At 44.6% G+C, this 27,904-nt stretch overlaps 1 protein-coding gene across 1 annotated transcript; it reads right to left on the bottom strand.

Annotated features, from left to right (window-relative positions):
• Positions 1-25,030, bottom strand: ADCY6 (adenylate cyclase 6). Its single transcript, XM_044679635.1, has 21 exons — positions 24,197-25,030; positions 20,686-20,835; positions 20,225-20,346; positions 19,974-20,085; positions 19,639-19,766; positions 18,910-19,068; positions 18,592-18,733; positions 18,287-18,415; positions 17,935-17,960; positions 17,569-17,716; positions 10,462-10,559; positions 9,823-9,910; positions 9,548-9,664; positions 9,131-9,289; positions 8,572-8,750; positions 8,073-8,108; positions 7,856-7,985; positions 7,198-7,461; positions 4,950-5,154; positions 4,348-4,472; positions 1-4,127 (listed from the first exon to the last, which is right to left on the bottom strand). The coding sequence occupies exons 1-21, from the start codon at positions 25,028-25,030 to the stop codon at positions 4,002-4,004; spliced, it is 3,477 nt and encodes a 1,158-aa protein (XP_044535570.1). The 3' UTR covers positions 1-4,001.
• Positions 25,031-27,904: the final 2,874 nt, after the last annotated feature.

Genomic DNA, 27,904 nt, shown 5'->3' with positions numbered 1-27,904 from the left:
GTTTTACAAAGTTTAATTTTATTGATATTTAAATATATTAAATATTTCATTGAAATACATGTTGCATTATCCCTGGCCCCCTGCTCTCCAGTGGTTAAATTATAAAACCAAACCCTACCTTCCCCCTAAAACTCCTCTTTGAAATAGAAGGCAGGGGGAGGGAGATGGCACAAAGGGAAAAGGAACCACTGGCACTAGGAGTATAAGGAGCAGCTAGGCTCCTTCAATCCCTGGGCAATAAGAAGGGACAGCTGGGTGCCCTCAGGGCTCCCCCACTTTGCCCAGACTCCCAAGTTGGGGGCACATGACCACATAACACTCTTTTCTCCTATCTAGCCCTACATGTTTTCCAATGATAAGAACCCCTTTCTGTCACTCTTTTGTACTACATCTGAGATTCCATGGCTATAGGAAACTTCCAAAGAGGGAACTTCCTCTTCCCAATGCAGTCAGCACCTTGCTCTGCAACTGAAAACAAGGAGAGCTGCCTAGAGGCACTGAGAGGTTGTGAAGTCACCTGCCCAGGGTCATAAAAAGATCATATGGAACCCAAATCCAAGCCTTTCTGACTCATAAGCCAACTCTCTATCCACTATGCCACACTTTCTCTCTTCTCATGGGAGAGGTCTAATCTCCTATTTGGGTCTGCCCTTCCCCAGATAGGCAAAATTTGGCTGGGGGAAGTACCTGGTACCCAAGCCTAGATATAGATACTTGAATCTACCCATAGTAAGGTAGCTGAAAAGGAGGAAGATGTAGCACTAAAATGGGCCTGAGGATAATTCAGCCTTGAAGAAAAGAGCTTGAGGACATTCTCTTGCTCCCCTATTTCTGGGTACCTAAGGGACCTTTGCCCTTTACTCTGCAGCTATCCTGCAAAGTGATCTCTAAGCATAACCCAAGCTAGTATATCTAGACTTATGGTTTAGAAAGAGAAACCAAGGCACCAACTAGCTCAAGCCAGAGGCATGAAGGTTGAGAGAGAGAGAAGAGGGAAGCAGGAGGAAAAATACATGAATTGTGGCTCCTGACCTACTTACTCTTCTTCTGGCAGTCCTTTTAAATCATGAGGGAGGAAAGGGAAGGGACCAGGCAAACCTGAGACCCAGAGTTCAAAAGGTGGGAATGGCAGAGCTTAGGGTAACCCTCAAGGTCCCTAGTTCTAGTATCTGAGTCCCTATGCCTCCCTACTCTTGAAGGCATAAAATTTCCAAGGACCAAAGTAGTGGCACCCCTAAAATTCCTGAGCCTCTGCCCATCATACCCAAAACAACTCAAGATTTAATGGGAAAAGGAACTTCTGGAGATAGTCCCTCCTCACCAGAACAGGAAAACAGTAATGGAGCACATATAGCCTCCACACAAATGGCACTTTGGAATTTGGCACACGAAGTATAGAGCCCTAGCCCATAGCTTCCCCCTTCTGCCAGAAGTGTTTGCTCCTGCTGCTGCCACCTGAGCACTTCTCTTTCCACTCTCCTAGGATGGGAGCCCTGCCCTACTCTTAAGAAACCAGAAACACACTAGAGAAAGAACCTAGATCACTGAAGACTAGGGGACCAGATACCCCCCTCCCACACACACACACATACATATCCTCTTTAGCCCTAGCTTTATGTACACTTGGGGTTTGGGGCTGGATAATAATGCCCACTGCCACACTCTAATCCTTTAAAATTTGTTCCTATCTTTATTACACATTAGGCTAGGAACCTAAGGAGGTGGAGAAGCTCTGTGCTGCCTTGAATGGTCAGCTAGGAAGAACTGTGCAAGAGGGAATTGGATACCCTGACATTTCTTCTCTAATGAGGCCCTACATGAGCAGAGAAGACACAGGTTAAAAAAAAACAAAAAACCTGTGCCCTGAACCACTCTCTTTGGCACTTAGGGATGACGTACATCATGGCTCACTTCTGTGACATCATCCATCCCTTCAAAATTTGGCCTGAGCCCATTTCACAGCACCAGATCTAAACCCACTGCCATTCCCCAAGGGGACAGCAGAATTGGGACAGCAGGAATAAGAAGTCACTTTAGCTCCTTTAGGAGTCTAGAAGGGTAGGAAAAAATAAACTATCTCTTAAAAGATGGAAAAAGTAGAGCTCTCAATGAAAAGCTTTTTCTGTTTTCCTCTCTTCTTCTCCCCAAACCTGGTAAGTGCTTGAAGAGAAGAACCTGGTTGAAATCAGCTAGGGAACCTCATTATGGGGATAGGCATGGATTGGGCATGAAGAAGGCAGGCATAGAATGTACACTCCATTTACCCATGCTGGTCTTTAAACGACATGCTCTCAGGACCAGCAGAAAAAAGGAGAGCAGGATGCCCAGTCTTGAGCCCACTATCCCAACAATTCTTGAAATTATTAAAGCAACTGTTTTTGAGCACTTAGAATGGGAAGTAATAAATTCCTATAAGACAACACAGGTTAATCAACAAATCACACCAGATTAACCACTTTTCGTTTTCTATCAGGGTTATCAAAGCCCTGCCAAAGTAATGGTAAAGTCAATATATGGCTGGATTTCAGTAAGGTGTTTAGAAAAATCCTCATTTGATATTGGGAGAGTATGGAGAATTGCAGGCTAGATGATAATACAGTTGGATGTATTTAGAATTAAATAAACCCTCTCCCCAAAATGATAATTAACAGATCAGTGTCAACCTTGAGGCTGGAAGCCTTTCTCTTTGGTTCTGTCTTAATATTTTGACTAAAACCTTGGATGAAAGTGTAGACAGAACATTTATCACAGTTCTAGATGACACAATGCTTGGAGAGATACCTAACTTATTGGATGACAAAGCCAGGATCTGGAAACACCTTAACAGGCTCGGGCAAAAACAATGGCTTAAAAATAGTAAGAGAAATTCAATACAAATAAATATAAAGACCTTACATTTAGGTTTTTTAAAAAAAGTTAAGTACTAGCTGAGGGAGATGGGGTTAGACAATAGCTTATGTGAAAAAGGTCCCAGAGTTCTAGTTGGACAGCAAAGTCAGCAGAAAAGGGGACTCTGAGCTCATTCAATCTTAGGCTGTATTAATACCAGAACAGGGTCCAAACTGAGGGAGTTTCTACTTGGCTGTATTCTAACCTGATCAGATCACACCTAGGGTATTGTGTTCAGTTCTGGGCCACCCTCCCACTCCCTCCCGCTATTTTAGAAAGGACATTAACAAACTGAAGCACATCTGAAGTAGGCTACCAGGATTTCTTGGTTGCCTTGTCCAAAAAACCTTGCCAAAGAAGATTCGGTTAAAGTCGTTAGGGATGTTTAGCCTAGAAAAGAGAAGACTTAGGAGAAACTCAACTGTTGTCAAATATTTGAAAGGTTGTCACGGGAAAAAGGAATTACACTTCTTTTGCTTGTCTCCAGAGAGCAGGACTATGAGCAATGTGTGGAGCAAACTCTGGCTCTATCTAAGGAAAAATTTCCTAATAATTAGAGCTATCCAAAAGTAGAATGGGCAGTTCTTGGGAGGTAGTGAGTTTCCCATTACTTAAGACTTCCTACTAAGGAAGAATGGCCACTTGTGGAGGATGTTTTTAGAAGGGATTCTTTTTAGATATGGACTGGATTAGATGACCTGTGGAGGTACCCTCCAATTCTGAGTCCTATAACCAGGAAAGATAACAGGGTTCAAGGATGACTTATGAGCCACAAAAGGTATGAAAGGTTCTTCCTTTCTGTGATCTCCTCTTTCTTCTCCCCCAGCCCTTCAAGGCAGTAGAAGAAGGGAAAAGGGAGCAAGCAATTCTAATCCCAGATAAGAAAATAAATTCACTTGCAAAATTTTCTTTTTGCTCCCTCATTCACCGGTTCAAGGGCGGAGCAGGCACAATCCAGGCACAGCCTGAGCACCAGCATGCTGGTTTTTTCCCTTTTGTGGTTTGCAGAGTCTGGAGCCCTAGGGCATCTGTTCCATTGCGCCTCCCAGTGGGAACAGAGCCCACTTAATGCCCAGCTTCTTCCTTTCAGCTGAGACTTGTGCTGGGTCCTGTTAACTGCTGGGGCCACCATTGAGGAAGTAGGTAGTCATCTCCCCCTTGCCTTTCACCTTGACCACCCCTCGACATTCCAGCTGGTAGCCCTTGGCAACTAGAACCTGGTACAGGTCAGTGGTCACCTGGTGGGGGGGGAGGAGAACCTGCTCAGCCTAGATTCCCCAAACTAGATCTGCAGCTTACCAGGACTTCCCTGGTTCTGCTGGTCTCCCTCCCCACTGCCTCTTCCAAACCCCAGCTTCCCTTGCCAAACCATATCCCTCCCCTTATCTGGTTGCAGTCACAGATATTCAAGTCCCTTCTATCCTGCTCCCTCCCTGCCTCTATGTTTATCTTCCTTACCTGGATTCGGTCAGGGATCCCTGTACTGTCCATACGACTTGACACATTCACTGTATTCCCCCAGATGTCATATTGTGGCTTTCGTGCCCCAATAACACCTGCCACTACTGGGCCAATGTTCAGCCCTAGACAGGAGAGAGGAGTGTAGGACAGGGGGGTAAATTCATGGCTAGGGGCTAGAAAGCCCATGTTCCCCAAGGCTACTGGTACCCTAAGTTAACTGAAGAGCTGAGAAATAACTGAGGACTGGACCAAAAAGGAACAGCTGTGCTAAGGCAAGTGGTCTAGTATCGGAGGCCTGGCCCAGGGGTTCCTAGCCCCAAAGAATAGTTTACAGTAATCATTATTCTACCGTAATGGGCCTGGCATTCCACCTAGGGGTTCCCTAAATCTTTCAAGACTGCTCAGGGAGGCAGTACTGAAGAAGGCCAAAGAACTGAGGAAGCAGGTTGACCCTACCTATGTCCATGAGAATTTGGACCCTAAGATGAAAGCATGACAGCAGAGGGCCCCCTAACTCCCTGATGGCCCCTAAATTGCTTCCAGATCTTTGGCTGACTCACTGCTTTGTCTGCTTCTGTTCTCATCCAGGCTCTGCTTACCAATTTTCATCTGGAAGTTGTTGAAGGAGTGTTCATTGATGTGCTTCATCTGTTCCATGAGCCGCATGGCATAGTCGGCAAGTGCTGTGATATGGGAACGTCCCACCCGATCATAGGTGGCTGCATTCAGTCCTGAGGCTGCCATGTAGGTACTTCCAATTGTCTTAATCTTTTCCAGTTGCCTGAACTGGTCTTCACTGATGATCTAGAAGGAACAGGTGGATATCACTCTTAGTTTTAAGCTCAGGCACGAGGGGCCTTGGGAACAAGGGGGAAAACCCCCAGGCATCCTTACCACAATCAACTAAACTCTAGCATTTGTCACAGATTTTTGTCTTCCTTACCTACTCAATTCCCATCATTCCGAAGACAATCTCTACCAATATCACTCCTCCCTTCACCAGTAGGAAAGGCTGAGTTTTTATCTGTTTGTTTCTTGGACTGGGCCTCCCAGAATTGGTCGTGTCCTTTCACTTAGCACAGTGCCTAGCACATAACAGGGGCTTGCTGACTAACTGTTACCTAGTTCAGGGTCTGCACCTGACTTTTACGGGTTTAGATATTCAACTTTACCTCAGTGAAGGGTAAGAACTAATTCATATGAACAAATGTCTGGTTATGGACCAATCTAAGTATCTACAGTGGGTCCCCTTTGCAATGATCAGAACACTTGGTATTTGTGATCCGAAGAATACCTTTTCCAGTATTAAGTCCCTAAGGAGCTTCTTCAATACTGGAACACTGTCTGGCAAACGTGGAACTATAGAGGAGACAACTATGCTTAAAGAATATTCTCATTAAGTGGCAGGAGTCTGATGCCTCTCTTCTCCATTTGACAGCTAGAATTCCCCTCAGCCTGCAGCACTTCTGGAAGGGCACTCTCCCCAGACAACACTGAAATCAGTGACAAATTATTTCTGGTCATTGCTCTTTCTTTGAGACTCCCTGATCCCAATGACTACCATTCTTCAATTTACCTTTGTCCATTGCATCACCATACATTTTTATAACATGGTGGGCTTTTTTTGAACTGGTCTTCTGATTCCATTAGTGTGGGGATCTTTGGATAAACTCCCTCCACCAATGTAGAACAGCACCTACTGTGCAACTTCAAATCTCAAAGGTCATGTGCCCAGATTGTGTCTTGTAAGGAGTGGCAAAGGCAGTGTGGGACAGAGGCAGGACTTGACCCTACATTTTTCTGACTTCAAGGTCAGTTTCCCATCCATTATGTCCAGCTGCCTCTCTAACATTCCTAAATTTACATATTATTTTACTGAGATGTTTTAGGATATTGTTTTCTTTTTTCTTTAATTTTTAAAAATTTATCAATTTATAACATTTCTCCATGGTTATAGGATTCATGTTCTAACCCTCCCTTCCTCCCACCCCCTCCTATAGCCCACACACAATTCCACTGGGTTTTGCATGTGTCATTGATCAAGACCAATTTCCATATTACTGATATTTGCACTAGGGTGTTCATTTTGAGTCAAAGGATATTGTTTTTTAATGACATGTAGAGATATACATTTCTCAACCTAACTGAAAGCTGGATTATTCTCACACATGCAGACTTTGGATGCCATTCACAGTGTCAGCTTTCAGTCTGAAGGATAACTGACCTGCTGCCTTAACTGCCTTGTCTTTCACTTGATCTTTTGCCTAAATCATATCCTGCCTTCTACTTAGTGGGTCTTTTGGTCCATAGATTATTTCTGTATTTATCTCACTCTTCAATAACTCTCCTTCCTAACTCCATCCCTCAAGCTCACCTCACTCTGATACTCATTTTCCTTTATTCTATTTAACATAACCCACATTTATCCCCAAGACTCTCTTAGAGTTCCTTACTAATCATCTCCTTGTTCCACTAGTGCCCCCTCTTCCATCCTCCAGTGCCTCTGACATGTCTAAAAGTTGCTCCATCTCTGTCTCTGTCTCTGTCTCTGTCTCTCTCTGTCTCTCTCCTGTCTCTCTCCTGTCTCTGTCTCTGTCTCTGTCTCTGTCTCTGTCTCTGTCTCTGTCTCTGTCTCTGTCTCTGTCTCTCTCTCTCTCTCTCTCGATAATCTTGTGCCCCCAACAATTTCTTCCTTTATCCTATTGTCTCCTCTCTCTTGGGCCCCACATTTCTGCTCAGAAACCCCTTAAAGATTCCCTTTCACAATCCTCCCTGTCTCCATTCCCAGAGTTCTCTAGGTTCCTTAACTCCAAACTATCCCAATCCCCACACACATGGGTTAAATACCTCATCGAAGTCAGCAATGATCTCATTGAGCAGCCGTAGGCACTCGACACCCTCATTGTTGGCTTCTAACTCTACATAGAACTCGGAGAAGTTTGCAATGGAGGCAAACATGACAGCCACACACTCACAGGACTGATAGTAAAGTTCGTCGTTGCGCCGTTCCCGGGCTAGGAAGTGTGCTGCCACATCCTTAGGCAGGATATTGTGCAGTAACCGTCGGTTATACGCCTGGAGTTCTTCCATATACTCTTTCTCTCCTGTTGCCTGTGGACACCACACCCATCACCTACTACCCTATTTGTGGGACACTGGCACAAGGAAGGGAATGGGTCAAGTTGCTGTAAGTGGCTCCAGGGCGGGAGGCAGAAGGAACTAGGGCAAACATATGGATCAGGAGTCCAGGACACAAGAAAGGGGCTGCCTTAGAGGTACGGCAACACGACAGCTATGGTGAATGCTGGGGATAAGAGGGGGAAGAGAGTGACACATAGAAGGGGAAGCAAATTTCCAACTGTTCTGCGGCAGTAGCCAGAGAGGAGAAGACAATACCCAGCACCCAAGAGTAGAAGATTTAAGTTTCCTGAGAGGGCTGTCCCCATGGCATCTGCCTTACCCCAGCGTGCCCACTTGATGCCCATCCCAATGCCCATTCTGTCACCTGCAGTTTCCACAGAAAGTCCAGGCGAGCAGTTGACTCCACCTGCTGGGCATGCAAGTAGAGTGCTAGTGCAAACACTAACAGGATGACGGGTGTCATATACTTCAGGGCCACCTTCTCACCTGCAGGGCTGGAGACAGGTACGATGTGATAGGCTCACCTGCCCACAATGAACCCCCATGGGCCCCTCCTCCTCTCCCCAACAGCTCTCACTTACCAGTCTGGCCCATAGAGGGTTCCATTGACAAGTGACCTGAAGGGTGGGGGAAATGGGAACAAAGTCAAAGGCAGGACCTGAGGAGAGGGATAAAAGTGGGGATCTATCTCAAGGGGTGAAGAGGAGATTCACTGCTATACTAGGGGAACAAAAGAATATTATTATTAGTCATTAGTCCTGAGTTCCTGTCCCAGTTGTTCCATTAAGTAGCAGTGTAACCCTTGGAGAAGTCACTTAACCCCATTATAGTTAAAATGAAGAATGTGAAAGCATTTAAAAAAAAATAAAAGGACAAAGCATCTTTCACAGACAGATGCCAATTAAAAAGTTTCCAGTCTTGAGTCTCTTTCAAAAAAAGCAAATATTGATGGGGGGCAAGGGTGAGACCAAAATCACAGGGCACAGAATCCAAAAATGAGGGGAGCTGGGGAGGGGCTACTCAAAGGCACTGACTGAAGTCAAGGAAGACTCATGGGTATCCAGGTAGGGACATACTCACAATGCATGAGCACGAAGCAGCAGGTCATAGTTGTCAAAGATGGCAGATGGAGGGCCCAGCAGAAGCAATGCCAGATAGAGCAGCCCTAGGGCAAGGGTCAGTACCAGCTTCCCAATGCTGCTTATGTGAAGGAAGACAGAGCCAGCCAGGAGACTCAGCAGTAAGCTCCCATTGAAGTACTGGGGAGGGTAACAGCAAAAAAAAGTTACTTCCCCCACTGTGGCCTATACAGACTTAAACCAATTTCCCCCAAATCTTTTGCCTCCATATTTTTTCTTTCCTTTTTTTTTTTTAAACCTTTATCTTCTGTCTATTGGTACTGGTATTGGTTCTAAGACAGAAGAGCGGCAAGGACTAGGCAATGAGGGTTAAATAACTTGCCCAGGAAGTGTCTGAAGCCAGATCTGAACCCAGGACCTCCTCTCTCTGGGCCTAGCTCTCAATCCATGGAGCCACCTAGCTGCCTCCTCCCATTCCCAGTTCTCCTCCTTCTTTCCTGGGACTCAATACAACCTCCCCTCTGCAGCCTCCCATTCCACAACGATTGATGCTTGGACACCTCAGGGAAGCTGCAGGTGGGTGAAGTACCCTCACAGAGAGGGGCATCTGAACCAAGTGAGTAGTTGAGCTGTGGCAGGTGACAGGCAGTGATGTCTGCAGGTGTCAGGTTCAGCATCCGGGCTGCACAGATTCGTATAGGCGTATGGTTACAGGTAAACTGGAGGCGACGGAGAAGGACAGGGTTATTGGCAAAAAGAGGGCAAAGAGGGTTTCAGGAAAACTAAGCAAAGAAATGAGCAGGTCCCAAAGGAAAGAATCATAAGGGATGGTGCTCTGGCCCCCTTGAATCAGTGAGGAAAAAAATCAAAAATTTGATCTTCATCTAGATTGGGTAGAAGACTGGGACAGGTAGGTGTAGGGGTCAGGGTAGGGATGGGAGGTATGGACAAAAAAGTATAATGATGAGGGAAGGTACCATGTTGGCAATGGCAGCGATGAAGACAAGTAGGACAGAAAAGATGCCAACTGCTGTGCTGTGGGCACGTGAACGGACGATGCTACGGGAGAGGTGCTGCAGGAACTTTGGGAATAGCTATAAGAGAGGAAGGAAGGTGGTCCCAGGTATTAAAAGATATACTTAGGTTAAGGTAAATCCTTCTTTTCTCTTTGCCCTACTTTCCCATCACAGCCCTGACACTCCCCTCCCTCCTCCCACCCCTCCCCAACATGATCCCAAATCCCCTAACTCACGGAACCACAGGAATAGACTGCACAGACCAAGACTGTGACTGTCAGCAGAAGGAAAATGCTGATGTAAAGTCCCAGCATCAGTAGTGAACTAAGGAAAGAAAGGTCAAGTGAAGAGAATCAGAGCAATTTGTGCTATAACACCATTAATTACAGAAACCATTTTGGAAGACCAATGAACTATGATCTAGGAAATGACTAACCATGATTCCAGAGGACCGATGATAAAACATATTACCTACCTCTTGACAGAAAGGATGTGAATGAGGGACGTACTTTTGGATATGACCAATATGGGAATTTGTTTTACTTGACCATGCATGTTTATTATAAGAGTTTTGGATTTCTTTTTTTCATTGGAAGGAAAGAAAATAAATGCTTAATTGCAAAAACAAAACTTTACTAAAAAAAAGAAAAGGAGATAAAAGTTACATAAAGACATGTAGGCTTCCAATGTTCCTTCCTTTACCCTTCTCAAAGAGCTAAAGGCATCATCCCACTCTGTAAAGGGCCTAGGAGGGGAAGGGATATTTCTGGAAGTCATGAAATATAGGAAATGTTCAGCACAGAGATTGGAAGACTGTAAGTCAGAAACAAATAAAGGATAGAGGGACGAGGCTCAGGGCATAGAATATTTCTTACTGTGGGACGACAAGGAGCTGGATGAAGCAGACGAAACAGAAGACTAGCAACGTGCAGGCCACGTAACCCCCAAAGCGGGCATCCACTTTCCGAGAATACTGGGGAGATTTAAGCAGGAGAGAAAACTGAGTTCTATATTAGCTTAGAATATGAGGAAGAGGTATCTCCTGCACCATACATACAATCCATCTCCCTCTCATTGAATTCTCATCCTGTATCCTTTAACCCAAACACATGCTTTTAAAAATTAAATAATTATCTAATTTGTTTGAATTAAAAACAAATCCAATTAAAGCTGCATTTACAACTATTTAACTAAAATGTCTGTGGCAGCATATTAGTTACTCCTTGTGTATTATGTTCCTTTTGTCAATGAACCTCTACATTTGGGTAGATATTTTTTCTTTACTTTATATACTGTCCCCAGAGTTCTGTTTCTTTGTTTCACATGACTTCAATGAAGTCTTTCTAAATTTCTTTGTGTCGTTTTAGATTGTATTACAATGTTTCATGACATTGGTACGCAGTCTATTCAGTCATACATATAACTTCTTTCCAGTTTCTTGAGTCTATAAATAATGTTGGTATCAATCTAAATCAAAAAGAAAACTTGTTCATTATTGATTACATTCTTAGGGAGGATTTTACAAAATAAGATTATTGGGTTCAAAAGATAGGATTATTTTTGTAGCTCTTGTTCTATGCTACCAACTTGCCCGTTGGCAAGGAATTTTTGATAAGTGCTTTATGATATGCTTTAACCTCTGAAAGGGCAAGTTCATCTCTCTTAAAAAAAAAAAAAACAACACAACAAAAAACTCTTAGATTCTAAGGCAGAGGAGCAGTAAGGGCTAGGCAGTGGGATTTAGGTGACTTGCTCAGGGTTACATAGCTAGAAAGTACCTGAGGCCCTATTTGAACTCAGGTCCTTTTGACTCCTGTGTCTCTATCCACTGAGCCACCTCACTGCTCCTGCAAGCACGTCTTTAACTATCTTTTCTCCTTCAAATTAACCTTTGAGGTTTTAAATAAGATTATTCACTTGCAAAAACAAAATTAAACAATATGGAAATGTATTTTGCATGATAATTCATTAGAACACAGAAAAAATTAAAAATTTAACCCCTGAAACATGTATTGCATGAAAATTGCATGAAAGCACTGATATAACCTCTATCACACTATTTACCATCTTGGGGCGGAGAGAGAGAGAACCTGAATCACAAAATGTCAGAAAACAATTGCCAAAATTGTTTCTATGTGAAATTGAAAAATATTCAATTATTTAAAAAAATTAATCCCTGATATCTTGTGAATTTGTTTTTCCATATATTTTTATCTAGCTCTATTTTAAAAATCCAGTGATACCACCTTAAATGTACAATAAAAAAAAAAAAGAAACATTTATTAAGCACTTATTATTTGCCAGGCACTGTGGGACTTAAATTAGGGACTTATGAATGACTATGACTTTGATGTGACGACCTATCTATTAACATTGAATTTCTTCCCGTTATTAAACTATCATTTCTATCAATATGGTCTTTAGTTATTTTTATAAAAGCAATTCCATATAATTTAACAAAATTGTTAAAAAAAATGTTCTTCTGTGTAATTATAATGATCTTGGCCCCCAAGAAAATGTAGATCTCTCCTTCCTTTGCAAATAAGGGCCTATGGGTATAGAATTTGAATATACTGCCAAAATTGGTTCAAGTGTTGGTTAGTTTTGTTGAACTGCTTTTTCCTCTACTGCTTACAGGGGAGGAAAGCATTGAAATGAAGGTGATATTAAAAAGTTATCAGTAAAACTATTTTAATGGGTTCTTTTTAAATAATGTTTTCCTGATCTTTATTGGCAGTGTATAAAAACACATGCATTTGTTTTATATCCTGCATCCTTGCTGACTTTACATCTGTTTTTATTGTTTTTGAGACACTCATAAAATACTATTTTGATGGTTTGTTCATTTCCTGTTAGTCCCTCTATTTTATTTTTTTTCCTGTAATTTTGATTTGCCAGCACTATGCTCAACATAAATGATACAAATAAGCACCTTTGTTTTATATTCCTATTTAGTGAGAATACTTACATTCTGATATTGCATATATATTAGTCCTGACTTTCAAGTACACCCTTCAAATAGCAAGGAAAATGTCTTCTTTTCCTATTGTTTAGTGCTTTACTTTTTAACTTGAATAGATGATATATTGTACTGAAATGCTTTGTTTATGAATTATTATTTTCATAAGCTGCATTTCCTTATTGATATAGTATATTGCTAATTTTCCATCATTAATTTTGTGGTATAAACATTAATGAATGATTTTTATAATGTGTTTCTGTATTGTATTTGCTAATATTTTGTACATCCATATTCAGTTCCTCATCTATAAAATCAGGCTAAGATCATTAGCTCCACAGGGTTGTTGTAAACAATCAAATAAGATACATTAGATACTTGGAAAATCTTAAAGCAGTAGGTGAGAGTGGATCTTGTGATGAATGTTGTACTGAAGTCTACTCCAGGGCTTCACCAGGACAATCAGGTGATCCTGGACTCCTGAATTAAGTTACTTAGCTGAAGTCTTCCAAGGACAACCAGGGATGAACCATTTATAGGTCTGTTGTTTGCCAAGTCTGGAGAGGTTCATCACCCGAAAGCTGGCCATCAAGAACATTTTTTTCAGACAAAGCAATTACCAAAACTGTCTGCTAATGCATGGAATGAAATAGTGATGCAAATTCTTAAATAATATATATGCATTAATGATACTGAACTCTGCTAGTATTTATCTCATGAAAAGAAATGGATAGCATTCTGTCTTCCTCTATATTTAGGAATAGCTTAAGTAGTAGAGGAATTATTCATTCTTTGTAGGTCTGGAAAAATTTACCTACAAAACCATCTGGACCTGGAGATTTGGTTTTGTGAATTCAGTGAACTCCACTGAAGACTACTTTAATGCCTCATTGTCACAATCAGAGGATCTAGGTTATTAAAGGCTATGCCAGAGCACCAACTTTTGGTATTCTAATAAGCATTTCCACCTTTTAAGATTTTTTTTTTTTTAAACCCTTGTACTTCGGTGCATTGTCCCATAGGTGGAAGATTGGTAAGAGTGGGCAATGGGGGTCAAGTGACTTGCCCAGGGTCACACAGCTGGGAAGTGGCTGAGGCCGGGTTTGAACCTAAGACCTCCAGTCTCTAGGCCTGGCTCTCACTCCACTGAGCTACCCAGCTGCCCCCTTTTAAGATTTTTTAAAAGATTTTTTTTATGTTCAAGTATGTTATAAATTTTTGTAAGAGTTCTATCCATACTTGAAAAAATTATATATTCCCTACTCCTTTTCATATATTTGTTATAGCTTATTACATAAATAATTGATAATTATGATTTCTTTGTCAACCCTTTCACAAGACTTATCATATTCAGATGATGGAATATTGAAATTCTGTAGTGTTTTTACCGTTTATTTTTGTCATAATTCTTAACTTTTAAAAATGAGTATAAGTATATATATATTATGTTATCATGTCATACATTATATATTATATATTGTTCAGCCCATATGAATTAAATGTTATCTAAATATCTATTATTATAACTTTTTTCATTAACTGTAAAACATTTAATGAAAATCCTAGTTTCTATTTTTTAAAAATGTATATAGCTTACTTTGAATTATTAACTGTTGATCATATCAAACTTAATGTTCCCTACTATTTTTGTTGAAAATATTACTTAGCTAAGCCAAAGTTCTTCCTACAATCTTTTCAATTATGGACTTTTGTTATGCTCTTTGAAGTTTTGTTATGCTCTTTGAAGTCTTCTTGATTTTAAAATCCTTTCTGATTCAAATAAAATGCTCAAAATTACAGAACATGTAATTTTTGGATTCAAACCTGTTTTTCAAGGTTTGTGTGTATCTGTTCACATACACAAATATTATTGTAACTGAAAAAACTTGAGGAAATCTGTCTGTAATAGGTTCTTCAATCTTTAAAAATTCTTTGTCATTTAGAAGTTGAATAATTAGCTTCTTAGAAATTTTTATTTCTTAAATCTCTTGACTTCTTAAATTGTCAATTCTCTCAACCCTGGTTTTCTCCTTTCTAAAATGAGAGGATGGAATTCAATGATCAGAAGTCCTTTATAATCCTAAAATGCTCTTGTTTCCACTTGTGAAATGATACATTCTGAGAAATTTTCTCTCTATATATTTTTTCTACAAAATCTACTCTTACTTTTCTATAGCCTCTGGATTCAGAATTAGGCAAATCCAGATAGTCCACTATTTGAATTTCTTGATCCCTTTTCTATATCTATTACTGTTTTTCCTAACTCTGATACCTTAGACTTATTCTTTGATTTTTATTCAATTTGATTTATTTTTTCCAGTCTCCTTTGTTGGATATTTATCCAGTCATGTCCACTAACCATAAGAATCCCCCCCAAGTGCTGTCCTGGGCCCTCTTCTATTCTGCCTCTATACTGAGACATCTTAAACTTATTATGTGCCAAACTGAACTTATCATTCCTCTCAAGCTTTCCTTTCTCCCTAACTTTCTTATTACTGTTCAACGTACCACTATCCTCCCAGTTCCCTTAGCTTATAACCTAGGTCAGTAATAACCTTTTAGAGACTGAGTGCCCAAACTGCAACTCCCATGCTACACCACCACCCCCCCCCGCCCCCCTGCACCTTACCCCAGACAGAGGAGGGAGGAAAAGCTCCCATTGGGCTGCTGGGAAGAGGGGTGGGTGATGTGAGAAATGTCCTCAGGCACAGGGGAAAGGGAGCAGCCCCCTCTAGCATGAGTGCCATAGGTTTGCAAACCTAGGTACTTCCTCATCTCACTCTTTCACCCTTCCACCCTCAACATATTAAATCAGTTGCCAAGTTTCATAGTTTCTATTTTTGGAACACCTTTTGTCTTTGTCCCTTTGTCCCTTTCTCTCCTCTGACACCATCACCAAATAGACCCTTATTACCTTCCTGGTTCATTTTCCCGTTTCAAGTCTCTCCCAGCAACTGGGTGGCAAGGTACTTTGCCTGGATTCAGGAAGATCTAAGTTCAAGCCTGACCTCAGATACTAAGCAGCTGTGTGACCCTGGGAAAGTTATTTAGCCTTAGTTTGCCTCAGTTTCCTCAACTGCAAAATGGGCATAATAACAATAGCACTTATCTTCCCAAAGTTGTTCTGAAAATTAAATGAGATATTTATTAAGCATTCAGCATAATACCTGGAACATAGTAGGTACTTAATAAATCCTTCTTTCCTTCCTCCCCTCACTCTAGTCTACCCTCTACTCAGCTGTCAAACTGAACTTCCTAAACTGCAGGTCTAACCATATCACTTTTTCTCATCCATTCAACAAACTCCAGGAGCTTCCTATTACCTCCAGAATGATCAGAGATAAAATCTTCTGTTTGGTTTACCAAGTCAAAATCTGTCCCCTTCCCTGTCTTTGCAATTTTCTTACAACTTTACTCCCCTCTACCTACTCTAAGACCCAGTGACGCTGGCCTCCATGGTCAAGCCATTCCATCTCTTGACTCCTGCTGCTTTTCCACTGGCTGTCCTCCATGCCTGGAATGCTCTCACTCCTCATCTCCATATGCTAGCTTCCCTGGCTACCTGCCAGTCCCAGCTAAAATCCCATTTTCTTTTCCTGATTCACCTTAAAATTAGTTCCTTCCCTCTATGACAGTCTTCAATTTATCCTGTCTGCATCTCATTTGTATATATTAATTTAAGTTTTGTCTCCCTCATTAGACTATGAGCTCCTTAAAAGCAGGCATTGTTTTTTAACTTCTTTGCTTAGGACAATGCCTGGCACAAAAGTAGACATTTAATAATGCTTATTAACTTTATGCTATTTCCACAGAAGTTTTTTATTTTATTTGGCTATGTATTTTTTTAAATCCTTACCTCCTGTCTTATAACCTTCTGTCTTAATCAATATTCCAAGGCAATGGTAAGGGCTAGGCAATCAGGGTTAAGTGATTTGTCCAGGAGCACACAGTTAGGAAGTATCTGAGGCTAAATTTGAACCCAGGACCTCTCATCTCCAAGCCTGGCTTCTCTATCCACTAAGCCACTTAGCTGCCCCAAAGCCATGCATTTTTATAGGCATTTTTTGATACTTTACTATTTTCACTAACATAGAATTTTATTTTAACTATCTTATTGCATTTAATTCTATCACTTCTGATAGTGAATCAGCTTAGAGGTCTGTATTAGTTTGTTCCTTGGTATAATAATATTATGAAATTTCATTATCCAGAGTTTTTCTTTGACTTGTTCATTATCTGTCAGATTATGTCCACCCCCTTCCTGTGTCAATGGTTTCCCCCTCGTTTATACTGTATCTGGGAAAGAAAACAGTTCTATACTTAGGTGAGTTCTCTCTAGCAATGGAGTAGGTGGCAGCAAGGAAACCAAATGAGCTATGTTCTCTTGTCACTCTTGTGGACAGGGAATTAACCTGCAGTGGGGGCTGCCAGATACTCAAAGCAAGTTATCTATTACTAAAGTTGTTGTCCCTACAGGATATTATTGACGGGGTTTTGGATACCCCACCCTATACTTGCCTCCTCCGATATTCAGGGTCTATGATTCACTTGGTGACTGCAGGAAAGAAGGTGGATCAGTATCACCCTTCTCTACTCTTGGGCAGGATGGGGTACATGGAACATGTAGCACAAGTGTGGCAGCAGCTCAGACTCTTCTTTAGCCATTCTGTAGAGGTCAGGGGAAGCCACTGCTGTAAACCTTCCTCCCTCACACCTTAGCCACAGGGCATATGTGGCATGAGGAGATCCCTCCATCATCTGTCCCTAGGCCCAAGGAACCACATGGTTCTCTATACAGCTGCTTGGTCCCTTTTCATTGTCTCTTTCTTTTAGTGGTGTTTTTGAATCTTTATTGTGGAGGCCAGAGCAGTTGACTGATTCTCATGTGTTCCAGAAAAATCTCCTAGTTAGTCTGAAGTTTTTAATCCTGGGTCTACTCCTAGTTCCTCATGTCTATTCAAAACTACTTAAAATTCAAGCTTATTTATTTCAAATCCTGATTCCCTGTGTCCAATTCCCTTACCTTCTTCTCAAGTTCCGGTGTCTGGAAGGTGAGAAGGAATCGACGTACATGGTCTTTTCGCAACTGATCAATACTTCGGGCATCAATGGCACGACTCAAGAATTCATCCACCTCATCCTCGGGGTTGAGGGCTTCCTGGACACCACGGCTGCCAGAGAGAAGAAATGTGTATTACCAGGGAAATAAAAGAATTAGCACTGAAGCATGATGTGTGCCTGACTCCGTAACAAACCTGGAGCTTACAAATGAAGGAACAATCTCAAACCTCACCCATTTCAAGAGAAGTGACCCTCAAGTGCCCTATCCATCTAGTCTATGCAGTGCACAACCCAAGCCCTCCAATCCCAGGTCTTGACTCTCACTTACTTGTCTTTACTTGAATCATCGATGCCCTAAAGAAACAGGCAAAAATGAATGAAGATGGCAAACTTTATTCCCTTTAAGCCTTACCGTAATTTGACTATTGTTTCCCTCTTCCCCCATTATGTGAACTTTCCTACCAGTACCTCTGGAGAGACTTTATCCCTGTAGCCCACACTCTTGGGATGAAATCATCATCATTCCCCCCAATCCTAAAGGTCCACCCAGGCATCAGTCTTATGGGAGATACAGGAACTGTTGGATGATCCATCTGGGCCCCAAGATTGAGAAAGGAAGCTAGGTGGGGACAAGCTACTGAATGTGGGGGTAAGATATACGAAGACCCTATATCCCTCACCATCTGCCGGAAAGCTTTGGAGTCCTTGGGTCGAGAAAAAGAACGATCAGGCACCCAGCGTGGCATCAGCCCCTCATTGGAGTTGGCCCGAGTCCGCTGCAGCTTGGCCAACATGGCCTTCTCTTCTTTCTGTGCCAGAGGCAGGGTAGGCACAGAATCAGAGAGCAAAATAAATAACTCCCTGTACCTCCCCTTCCTAATTCCACCCCTCTCCTCTTCCTCCTCCAAAGTGCCACCTCCTTAAGCCCTCGGCTTTCCTCCCACATATCCCTGTTCCCCTCTTCCAAGCCCATCCAGGCTCTGACCCGTTTTTGGCTGGCCCCCAGAATCAGGAAGGTCTCAATGTGCTGCTCTTTGAGATAGGCATTCCGTTCTCCACCCCTGCCAGGCTCTACTTCATAGTCCCCATTTAGATATTGCAGAGTGGCCCTGGTAATATGGATCCGGCTTAGGGGAAGAGGGAGAAAGAAGAAATAGGAATGAACCTCCTACAAGCTCTCTCTAGGCTTGGCTTTTCAATTATACCAGTTACTTCCATCCTCTTTGTAGCAGCTCTGGCCCCAGCATGCTCCCCTTTCAGACCCAAACTCTCCACATAATCCCTCTCCCAAACCAGTACTCACCCTGCCCGGCCTCCAGCCTCCATGTGATTGGCCAAGGTGACATCATTGGACCAGACATCAAACTGCCATTTTCGAAGGCCTAGGACGCCACAGTGCACTCTCCCACTGTGGATACCCACACGCATATTCACATTCACACCTGTGACTTCCCGAACCAGCCTACAGGTATGGTGGGAAACAACTCAATTTCCTGGGGAAATGGCCAGTATCATGGGAGCTCCCCAGGCTTGACCTGCCTGAGACAGTGGAATGGGATGGGAAAGTCAAACTGTTCCTCTCCTCCTATTCCCGATGCCCTTTTTAAGGGCTAGGTCAGGCCAAGAAAGCTGCAGAGGGTGGGAGAATACCTCATTTGTTCATATAGGAGTTCACAGACATGTTTGATGATATGTTTTCTATCCATGCTTCATGCCCAAGAATAGAACCAGGCTGCCCCATGGAAACATAATTCTAGGCAAGGCAGAGTGGAAATAATAGGAAAGTGTGCATGCAGACTTCCCAACCCAGCACCCCACATTTGGCTTAGGACCTAATAGTAGGTCATAATCTCTAAAGGCATGCAAGGGGTAAAACCGAGGAAGACTCAGGGGTGAAAGATGGTGCTTGGATCAGAGCATTCAGAGTAATAGTGGCAGTGACCTAGGGGCAGGGGCAGGGGAAGGAAGGAAGGAACCAAGGCTTAGGAGTGCCAATGACCCAGGGAGAACCCAAGGATGGGGGATTTCTCACGAGATAGCCTCGATCATGTCCACACCCATCTCCACACAGCAGTGGGCATGGTCAGCCCGGGCCTCTGGCAATCCAGAGACACAATAGTAACAGTCCCCCAGGATCTTGATCCGTAGGCAGTGATTTTCCTGGGGGGGGGGGGGGAGGTTGGTGATGGGTTGGAGCCACCATCTCTACTACCCAACCTGTCTATGTCCAAGCTAAGTGCTCCCCTTTCATGATCTGTTAGTGCAGTGGCCCCAAACTAGGAGCTACACTTTCCACCATGGTCAACATGTAGCCCCCAATACCCAGATGGCACCTAAGTACCAGCCCATGCCCAGAAGGTCCCTCACCGAAGCCAGTTTATCAAATCGGGCGAAGAGCTCATTAAGGGTCATGACCAATTCCTGTGCAGTACACTGGGAAGCCAAGCTGGTGAAGCCCTCGATGTCAGCAAACAGGATGCTGGGGAATATGGCAACAGGTGAATGAAGTGTCATTTTCCTTGGAGGCTCACTCATCCCAATGTTCCTTTGAACCCACCAAATCCCTTAATACTAGCCCCAACCATTGATCTTCACCTTTTCCCATCCTTTGACCTTACCTGACATTGTCATGCTTCTGGATATAAATCTTATGAAACATCATGTCCTCTTTCTTGGTGTTTATGTCTTCCTTCATCTCCATGGCAACATGTTGGGGTAATACTGAGAGCAGCAGTCGCTCCTAAGCCAAAGAACCCCAACTATCATTCTTCTCCAACCATACTACTCATTCTGACATTCATTTTCTTTCTCAGACCCTTCTATAACCATCTGAGAACCCACCTGAACCATTCAATCTCCCATACCAAATATTTCCCTGATCCAGTATACTGTGCCTATCCTTTGATCCAAACATTCAATTCTAAAACCTGGCCCCCTGCCTTGTCCCACCCTTTTCTTTCTCATTCTCAAGTAATCCTGGACTCCTCATACCCCAGAGTTCTTGTTGGGAAGGCTAAAAAACTTGAGGGGATCACCTACCCCCCAACCCTCACTGTTCTTCTCTATTCCCAGGCCCTACCTGTTGCCGGTTCTCATGCTGAAGATGTAGCCGGGCCTGGATGTAGCCTCGAGTCTCTTGAAAGGCCTGACGCTGAGACACTTCAGCTGGATAGTGGGTGCATATGCCAATGATATTGGTACAAAGGAACAGGAGCACGTTGGCACTGAGCTGAAGGGAGCAGGGAAGCTTAGACCTCTTCCACCCACAGAATCCAAAAACAAACTTAGCCCCGGAAGTCCCACCTCTCACTAACATTAGGAAAGTTGGGATTTCATGCCCCAAATGCCTGTCTTTCCCTGTGTTGCTCTCTACTCATGCCTCAAGGGACTGGAATAGTTCTCTCTCCCTGCCACCAATCATCTTTAGTAACCATGGACCAAACATCTCCTAAGGTCAACAGAGCATTCTAGGACCAGACCACCTTGCTAATGAACACTCTTATTTCTTTTCCCATTGTATTTCCCTCTCCATTGGCTAACTACCCCAAGCCCTCTAGTACCTCTAAGGCCACAGACAAACTTACTAGAGTTTGGTCTACTAGCAGAGACCTGCCAAAAGAGAGAGAGAGCTTTCTCCTTCAGTCTCCTACTTAGGGGAGGACAGAAATATTAGAAGAGCACTGCCTTTTGTGTGGTGTGGGAATAGGGATACAGGTACCACCTATATTGTATCTTCCCTATTCTAGAAATGTTTAACATAGGATTAGGTTGGATTAGCTGGGGAAAAGTGAAAGAGATCCAGTCTAAGTGGACCTCAACACTACTGGAAGTTTAGAGGTTAAACTGCAACCTTCAACAATGCCTCAGAATTGGCTACAGTGCAAAGCATATCGTTCTGGAAGGCTGAGAAAGAAATCTAGCCCTCACCAAGAATCAGTTCTATAGTTAGCTTCCACTAACATTGCAATGATAATACCCAAATCACTTAACCTCTTGGGGCCTCAGTTTCTTTATATGTAAAATAGAGGTTGAACTAAACCAAGGTCCCTTTTAACTCTAACATGATTCTTCTCTTAAAGTTACCCTTTTCCTCCCAACCTCACACATGCCAAGGCTGGGATCAAGCCTTCCTCCCACAGGGAGGAGAATAGGAGGCTGGGGGATAGGGGGTTATAATATCTCTCTTGGGGTTTCTAAGAATAACCCATGGTTGGGGAGAGGGGAAGGGGGGGGGGGAGAGAGACAAACCAAGTGACTTCCCTTCCTGGCCCCGGGGAACCAGAAAGGAAAATGTGAGTCACAGTGAGGGGAGGGGGTAACGGGGGACCGAAATAACTCTGTGTATATCTGATTGTGAGAAAAACTGATAGTGGGAGACTGTGTTAGCTGTCAGACTATAAGTGTGTGGCGTGTGTATGTGTCAGCCTGAGAATGACTATATGACTGTGTGTACAATGCAAATGTCAGCATGAGATACTAGGCTGGGTTGCCAATGAGGGCCCCACCCCTAACAACTTACATTGCTCTTCCTCCTGCCAAATTTGGCAGGGAAAGGACTGGTGATGCCAGGGGATATTGTTATTAATAATAGTAAATCGTCTTCATAAATCAATCTATAACATCTTATATGTAAACTATGTAAGAACTAGGAAGTACAGGTACTGCCCCAATTTTGCAGATATAGAAATTGAGGTTCAGAGACCTAGAGCCTGAAGGGGAACACTTCTCTTGACCAAGGGCCAATGGGTCCAACTGGAATCAGGAGCTTTTGAGCTCAGAGAAAGACTGAGGATGGCCCCAGGCCATAGGGTTTGGCAGGGGCCAAGGGAGCTTCCCCCACCCACCCCAAGAATGTGCCAGAGACCCACTGGGCGAGGCAGCAGCAGTATGCCCAAGGAGAGGCAAGCAGCCCTGGCACTGCCTTGGCCTTTGTGGAGCTATGCCCCTCATTGGGGCACTAGGCCAGCTTCTGGGCACCATGCCATCAGGGAGAAGACACCCACATGAGGGGGTGGGGGAGTAGAGGAAAGGGGAAGCACCTTCTCTAAGTCCCTTTTCCAAAAGTGTAACAGCAGTATCAAGGATTTAGCCTGATTCTTAATAGTAGAAAATTAAAGGTATTTAGGGGTAGGTGGTCTTGGCCCTTTAAAAGCTCTGAGTATGCCTAGTAGGCACGTGTTCCACAACAAACCAGTGATAAAGTTACTTCAATAAGGTACATTCTGTTCTGGGCGGTACTGCTGGGCGGGCCAAAGGCACTAAGCCAAAATGCCCAACTCCTCGTCCTGAGAACCCCAGATAACTACCCCTCTCAAGGAGAATCTGAAGGCAATAAGCAATATAGACCCCTTAGTGCCCTAGACAAGGCTCTTAAGGTGCTGGGGGATGGTAGGAATAGCCCCCTGGAGGAAAAGCTAGTGAAGAAAAGCTCTTCTCTCTCCTTCTTGTACCTGGGCACTGTATCTCAGCTCATTCTCTCCCATCAGGACTGAGGGTCCAGAAGAAAAGGCACGAGGGGAAGGCAGGCTCAGGTAGCCTTCTGTCAGCTATTGTCTGAAAGGGTAAAAGCCCCTATATACCACTCTCCTTTAGTCCTAATCTTTCCATTTGTCTGCTCTCTGCTCACCTGCCCACCTTCTTGAATCAGAAAGAAAACATTGCCCCAAATAAGTTGCCATGTCACTCTGGGGTATCAAATGCTGACTGAAAAGCCAGAGACTTCACAAAGTAAACAGAAATGGGGAGATGAATTTCTCCCCTACTTGGTGCAGAGGGGAAGAAGGGAAGGAATATTTATTCATTGCCAACTATTTGGAAGGAACCGTGCTGACTATATGACAGCCTGGCTTCTAGCTGCTGGAATGAAGGTGGTAGGTCAGGATTGGAGTATCCAAACTCTTAAGACTTCTCTTGTCTTGAGCATACCCCCAGGTTGTCTCTAACAAAGGTACCTATTACTCAGTAGGGGATTGCCCCTGGGAGAAAGATATGGGACCAACTTCACCCAGTGCCTTAGGGACTATCAACCCCTTTACTCTCCACTTAACACTACTATTCTTTGGTCATGCTGTCACCATTAATCTGCTACTCAGATAGCAACCCAGGATCTACAATGCCAGGGGGTCACTAGACACACTCCAACACTATTCACTTAACCCTTCCATTTTGCCCAAGGCTCTTCTTTACACTGAAGATGAATACCTTAGAAGACCTTCCCCAACTGGGTTCCAAGATATATTTCTGAGTCATTAGGTGAAGAATGTTGGAGACAGGGGTCTATTTACAGCTTCTCCATCAATACCCTCTCACTATTCACTGGGTACCTCAAACAGTGGCACCTACCTGTGGCCTCTTGCCTCTGGGTATCCTTAATAAGACCTAACTCCCTTAACGTGGATTCCTTTTTCATTCCCAGAAGGCAGCTTTCCTCTGAACTACTCCCACCAAATATCAAACATATGTCTCCCCCAAACTTCCCCCTTTTACCTAATAACCCTTGACCAGGTATCTACTACCCCCAGATTCTAGGTACCTACCCTCCCCTTTCCTGATCTTCATCCTACCCAGTATCCACCTCCCTTCCCACCCACCTGTTTCCAGAGGAAGGTATCGCCTCTGTTGAGCTGCCAGGCGACAAGCAGGTGGAGAGCAGAGAGGCCCAGGCCACTCAGCACAGCTGCCCTCATTCGGACAGGTAACAGGGTATAGGTGATGTAAACAAAGAACACTGGGCACCACAGCCCAGCTGAGGCACTTTGAGGGGCAGCCACCAAGGCCACTCCAACCTGCACAGCAGCCAGAACGGCCAGCACCACATAGCTCACCACCCACATGAAATCTTGGCGAAAGCCAGGACGATTACACATCACCATGAGGACCACAAAGAGAATAGCAGCCCCAACTAGGAATGCCACATAGGCAGGGTGCGGGTGAGCAGGGGCCGCATGAAAGGCCAGAAGCACAACTGTCAGTAGCACCAGCACCCCCATCAGCAGGGTTAAGCTGCTCTGGTTCATCTGGAAGAAATAACGTTGGTATAGCCGTTCCAACTTGGCTGATTGAAACTGCTTTGACTGAAACACCTTTGCCAGGTGTTGCCAACAAGAACTTGCACTCCCAGGCATCCCAGTGGGTGCTGCTGCCTCACTGTCCTCAAAGCCCAGGGCAACAGACCTCAGCCCTAGTTCTTTTCCCCCAACTGGGCCCCCCTTCCGAGAATAGGCATCATCCTGCCAGGGACATCGTGCAGGGGCTGGAGGAGCAGGGCTTGGTGGTTCAGCATCCTGGAGGCAGCTCATGTAGTGGGCACCACAAAAGCCACTGCCCCTGGCTCCTCGGTTCGGGCGCTTCTGCCCATTTCGTTCACCCCAGGCCATTTTCCGTTCATCTACCTTTGGCACCAGGACACCACTAAACCAAGACATGCTGCGGAGAGGAAGGAAGGAGGTACAAAATTGAGGACATGACCATAAAAAGCTGACTGATGATTGACTAGTGTTCCCCATTCCAAAAGAAGGAAGACAGAACAATTAACCCTACCCCAAATCATCATCCTGGTTGACTGATTATTAAGTGGGACAATGAATGAACAATAAATTAATAAACCTAATGACAATGTTCCCTTGCTATAGGGCTAACATTCTACCTACTCTGCAGAAAATTCTTTATCAGTTAGCAAAGATAGATGCTATTCCCATTTGACAGATAAGGAAAGTAACTTGCCCAAGTTCCTATAGCTAATTAGTGACAAAGTGAGGAATAGACCCCAAGTTTACTCTCCTACAACCTTCCCAGACTGTCTCCTGGCAGATTGAGATCCTGGATAGACCTGAAATGGAGCATGATGACCATCAGATGTTTACTGAACATCTATTATGAAGAGGGTTCTGTGGTAGGCACTAACTTGAACCCTTCTATACTCCCTCCAAGGCATCTATTTGGGTAGTCACTTATATTAAAAATGTGACAGGTGATCCTGCTCCAGGAGGGGAAAGAAGAGGGGGAGGGGGAAAGAAAATTGAGGCAAGTTGTTAAGTGGCACTCCAAGCTGGCACCTGAAGACAACTGGCCCTACCAGTTACTCTTGTGGTCATACAATCAAACCTTTGTCTTCCCCTCCCCCCAAACTCTGGGATTTCTCCAGCTAGATTCCCTATAGGGTAGTATGAACCTTGGCTACGATATGAACTGAGGTAGTGACCTGGGGAGAATGGTGGCAGGGACAGGAGGATTTGGAGAATATCAAAGACCTGGCCCTTCAACAACATGTAATCCCCTCAAAATGCAAACCCACAAAAATAAAAAGCACCCAATCAAAATAGCTGATAACTTCCAAGGGATGGAGAGAGATCATAACAGTCATAAGCTGAACTGTACCATCTCCCTAGTTGGTCCAGCTCCCTGTGTTCCTATAGCTGCCTGGGGCCAGATCCCAGATCAGGACCATTTTCTACCCTTCTTCTTCCCTGATATCCTGTTCCTGACTGCCCTCCCTACCCCAACCTCCCAGTTTTGTTTCCATTCTCCCTAGATCCCATTCCTGGCCCTATTCCCAGCCCTTTCTCAGTCATGTCCTAGCACAGGACCCTGAATCAAAGAAGAATGCAAAACCCAGCCCAGGACGCAGCATCAATGAGGTACCTCTACTTAGGAGAGTAATATGGACAGGTAGCATACAAACTTCTGCCTTCTGGATGTCCACTACTTTCATTCTGAGACAAGACTTAGGATGAGAAGGGCAGGCAGCTCAGTACCAAACTGTCCACTTAACCAGTGCATCAGACCACAAGTCCCAGCAACCCATCACTCTGAGCCCAATAGTCTTCGTACTTCCAACATTCCTCATGGCCTGACTCCAAGTCTGCTCTGACCTCCCTCCTCTCAAGGGGCCTAACTCTGAGCACTGCAAGCTTGAGAGTCTCCTCTGTTACAGCTCCCATAACTGGAAGCTACTTCCTATCCCATTCCTATCTGCTTTGCTAGCTGAGACCATGCAAAGTGGTTAGTTACTTCCACCCCCAATTCACTCCTTCTCTGATCCTTTACCCCATGCTCTATATGGGCCTTGATTTTTCCATTTACAAAAGATGGCAAACCCCTCCTCCCCATGGGTACTCAGAGGGCAAAAGTAGCAGGCTTCCCCCCACCCCATCCAAAGACTCAAAGGAGACACTATCTAGAAGATGGCTTCTCTAAAATGTCACTCTAATTCCAGGAGTTGCCTCAACCCTGAATTCTCCTCCCCAGGCAAAACAGAGATGAAACTTTCCTCTAGGTCTTTAACCCCTCCAAAAAGTTCACAACAAATTATACTGCCCAGATGGGGTCTTTTAAATGTCTCCCCCCGTCCTAGAATATGGGCTCTCATAGGCCGTTCTCCTTCTTTTCTCCAATGGCCTCAGAAAATTCTTATCAGATTGGATTTCTCATCCTCCCCCTCTCAGCCCCATTCCATTTCCTCAAAGGTTGAAACCCCAAATTCCCCTTACTTCTCCTCATCCAGTTTTCATCTACTCTGGCTTCAGAAAGGGATGGAAGCCCAGGAAGGATCCGGAATCTCTGGCCTTTCACACCAGCCTGCCCCGTTCCCCTAATTTTCAGCTTCTCCCCACCCTGGATCGGGCCTCCCAGGCTGCCATGCCCTCCCCACTGTGAACTGTAGAGTAAGAGGACAGGGGGGTGAGAAAGGAAGAATGAGGCAGATAGGCCTGGGAGAAGCAGGAACTCCAGCTAAAAGAGGAATCCAGCCCTTCTGACCCCCACACACGCACGCCTACCCCTACACTCCCGACCCATTCGGCAGTCCTTCCTTTTGCACCCCTCCCCCCTCCCCTAGCAGGTAGAGGTCAGGGTTTGCAGCAGAGGGTGAGGGTGGGGCTGGGGCTGAGACCTCAGGGTTCTCTCTGCCCTCTCCGCCCCAGGCGCCCGGACAACCTGCCGGCCCCCGAGTCCCCACCGCCACAGCTGCCGCCGCTGCCGCTCTTCCCCACCTGGCCTCACCTGCCCGGCTGGTCCGGCCCCCGCCCAGCCACCCCCGCGGGCTCCCTGCGGGGGGCGGGCGGCGGGCGCTGCGCGGGGCGCCGAGCTGAGCACCTCCCAGGCTGCCTCGGCCGCGGGGCCGCGGGGCCCTGGTCCTCGCCCCGTCCCGGGCTGTCCAGCGCAGCCGCCCTCTACCCCGGATCCAGAAGTCCCCTCCCCGCGGGTTCCCGGGCTCCCCGCCTTAAAGGCGCCAGCTCCTTTTGTCCGAGCACCCTTCCCCAGGAGTGGGCCCGCGGGCTGGGGGCAAGCCAGGTCCCAGG

Source organism: Gracilinanus agilis, chromosome 5 (assembly GCF_016433145.1).
Source record: "Gracilinanus agilis isolate LMUSP501 chromosome 5, AgileGrace, whole genome shotgun sequence".
Classification (NCBI taxonomy): Eukaryota; Metazoa; Chordata; class Mammalia; order Didelphimorphia; family Didelphidae; genus Gracilinanus; species Gracilinanus agilis.
This window is presented reverse-complemented; position numbering and strand designations above follow the sequence as displayed.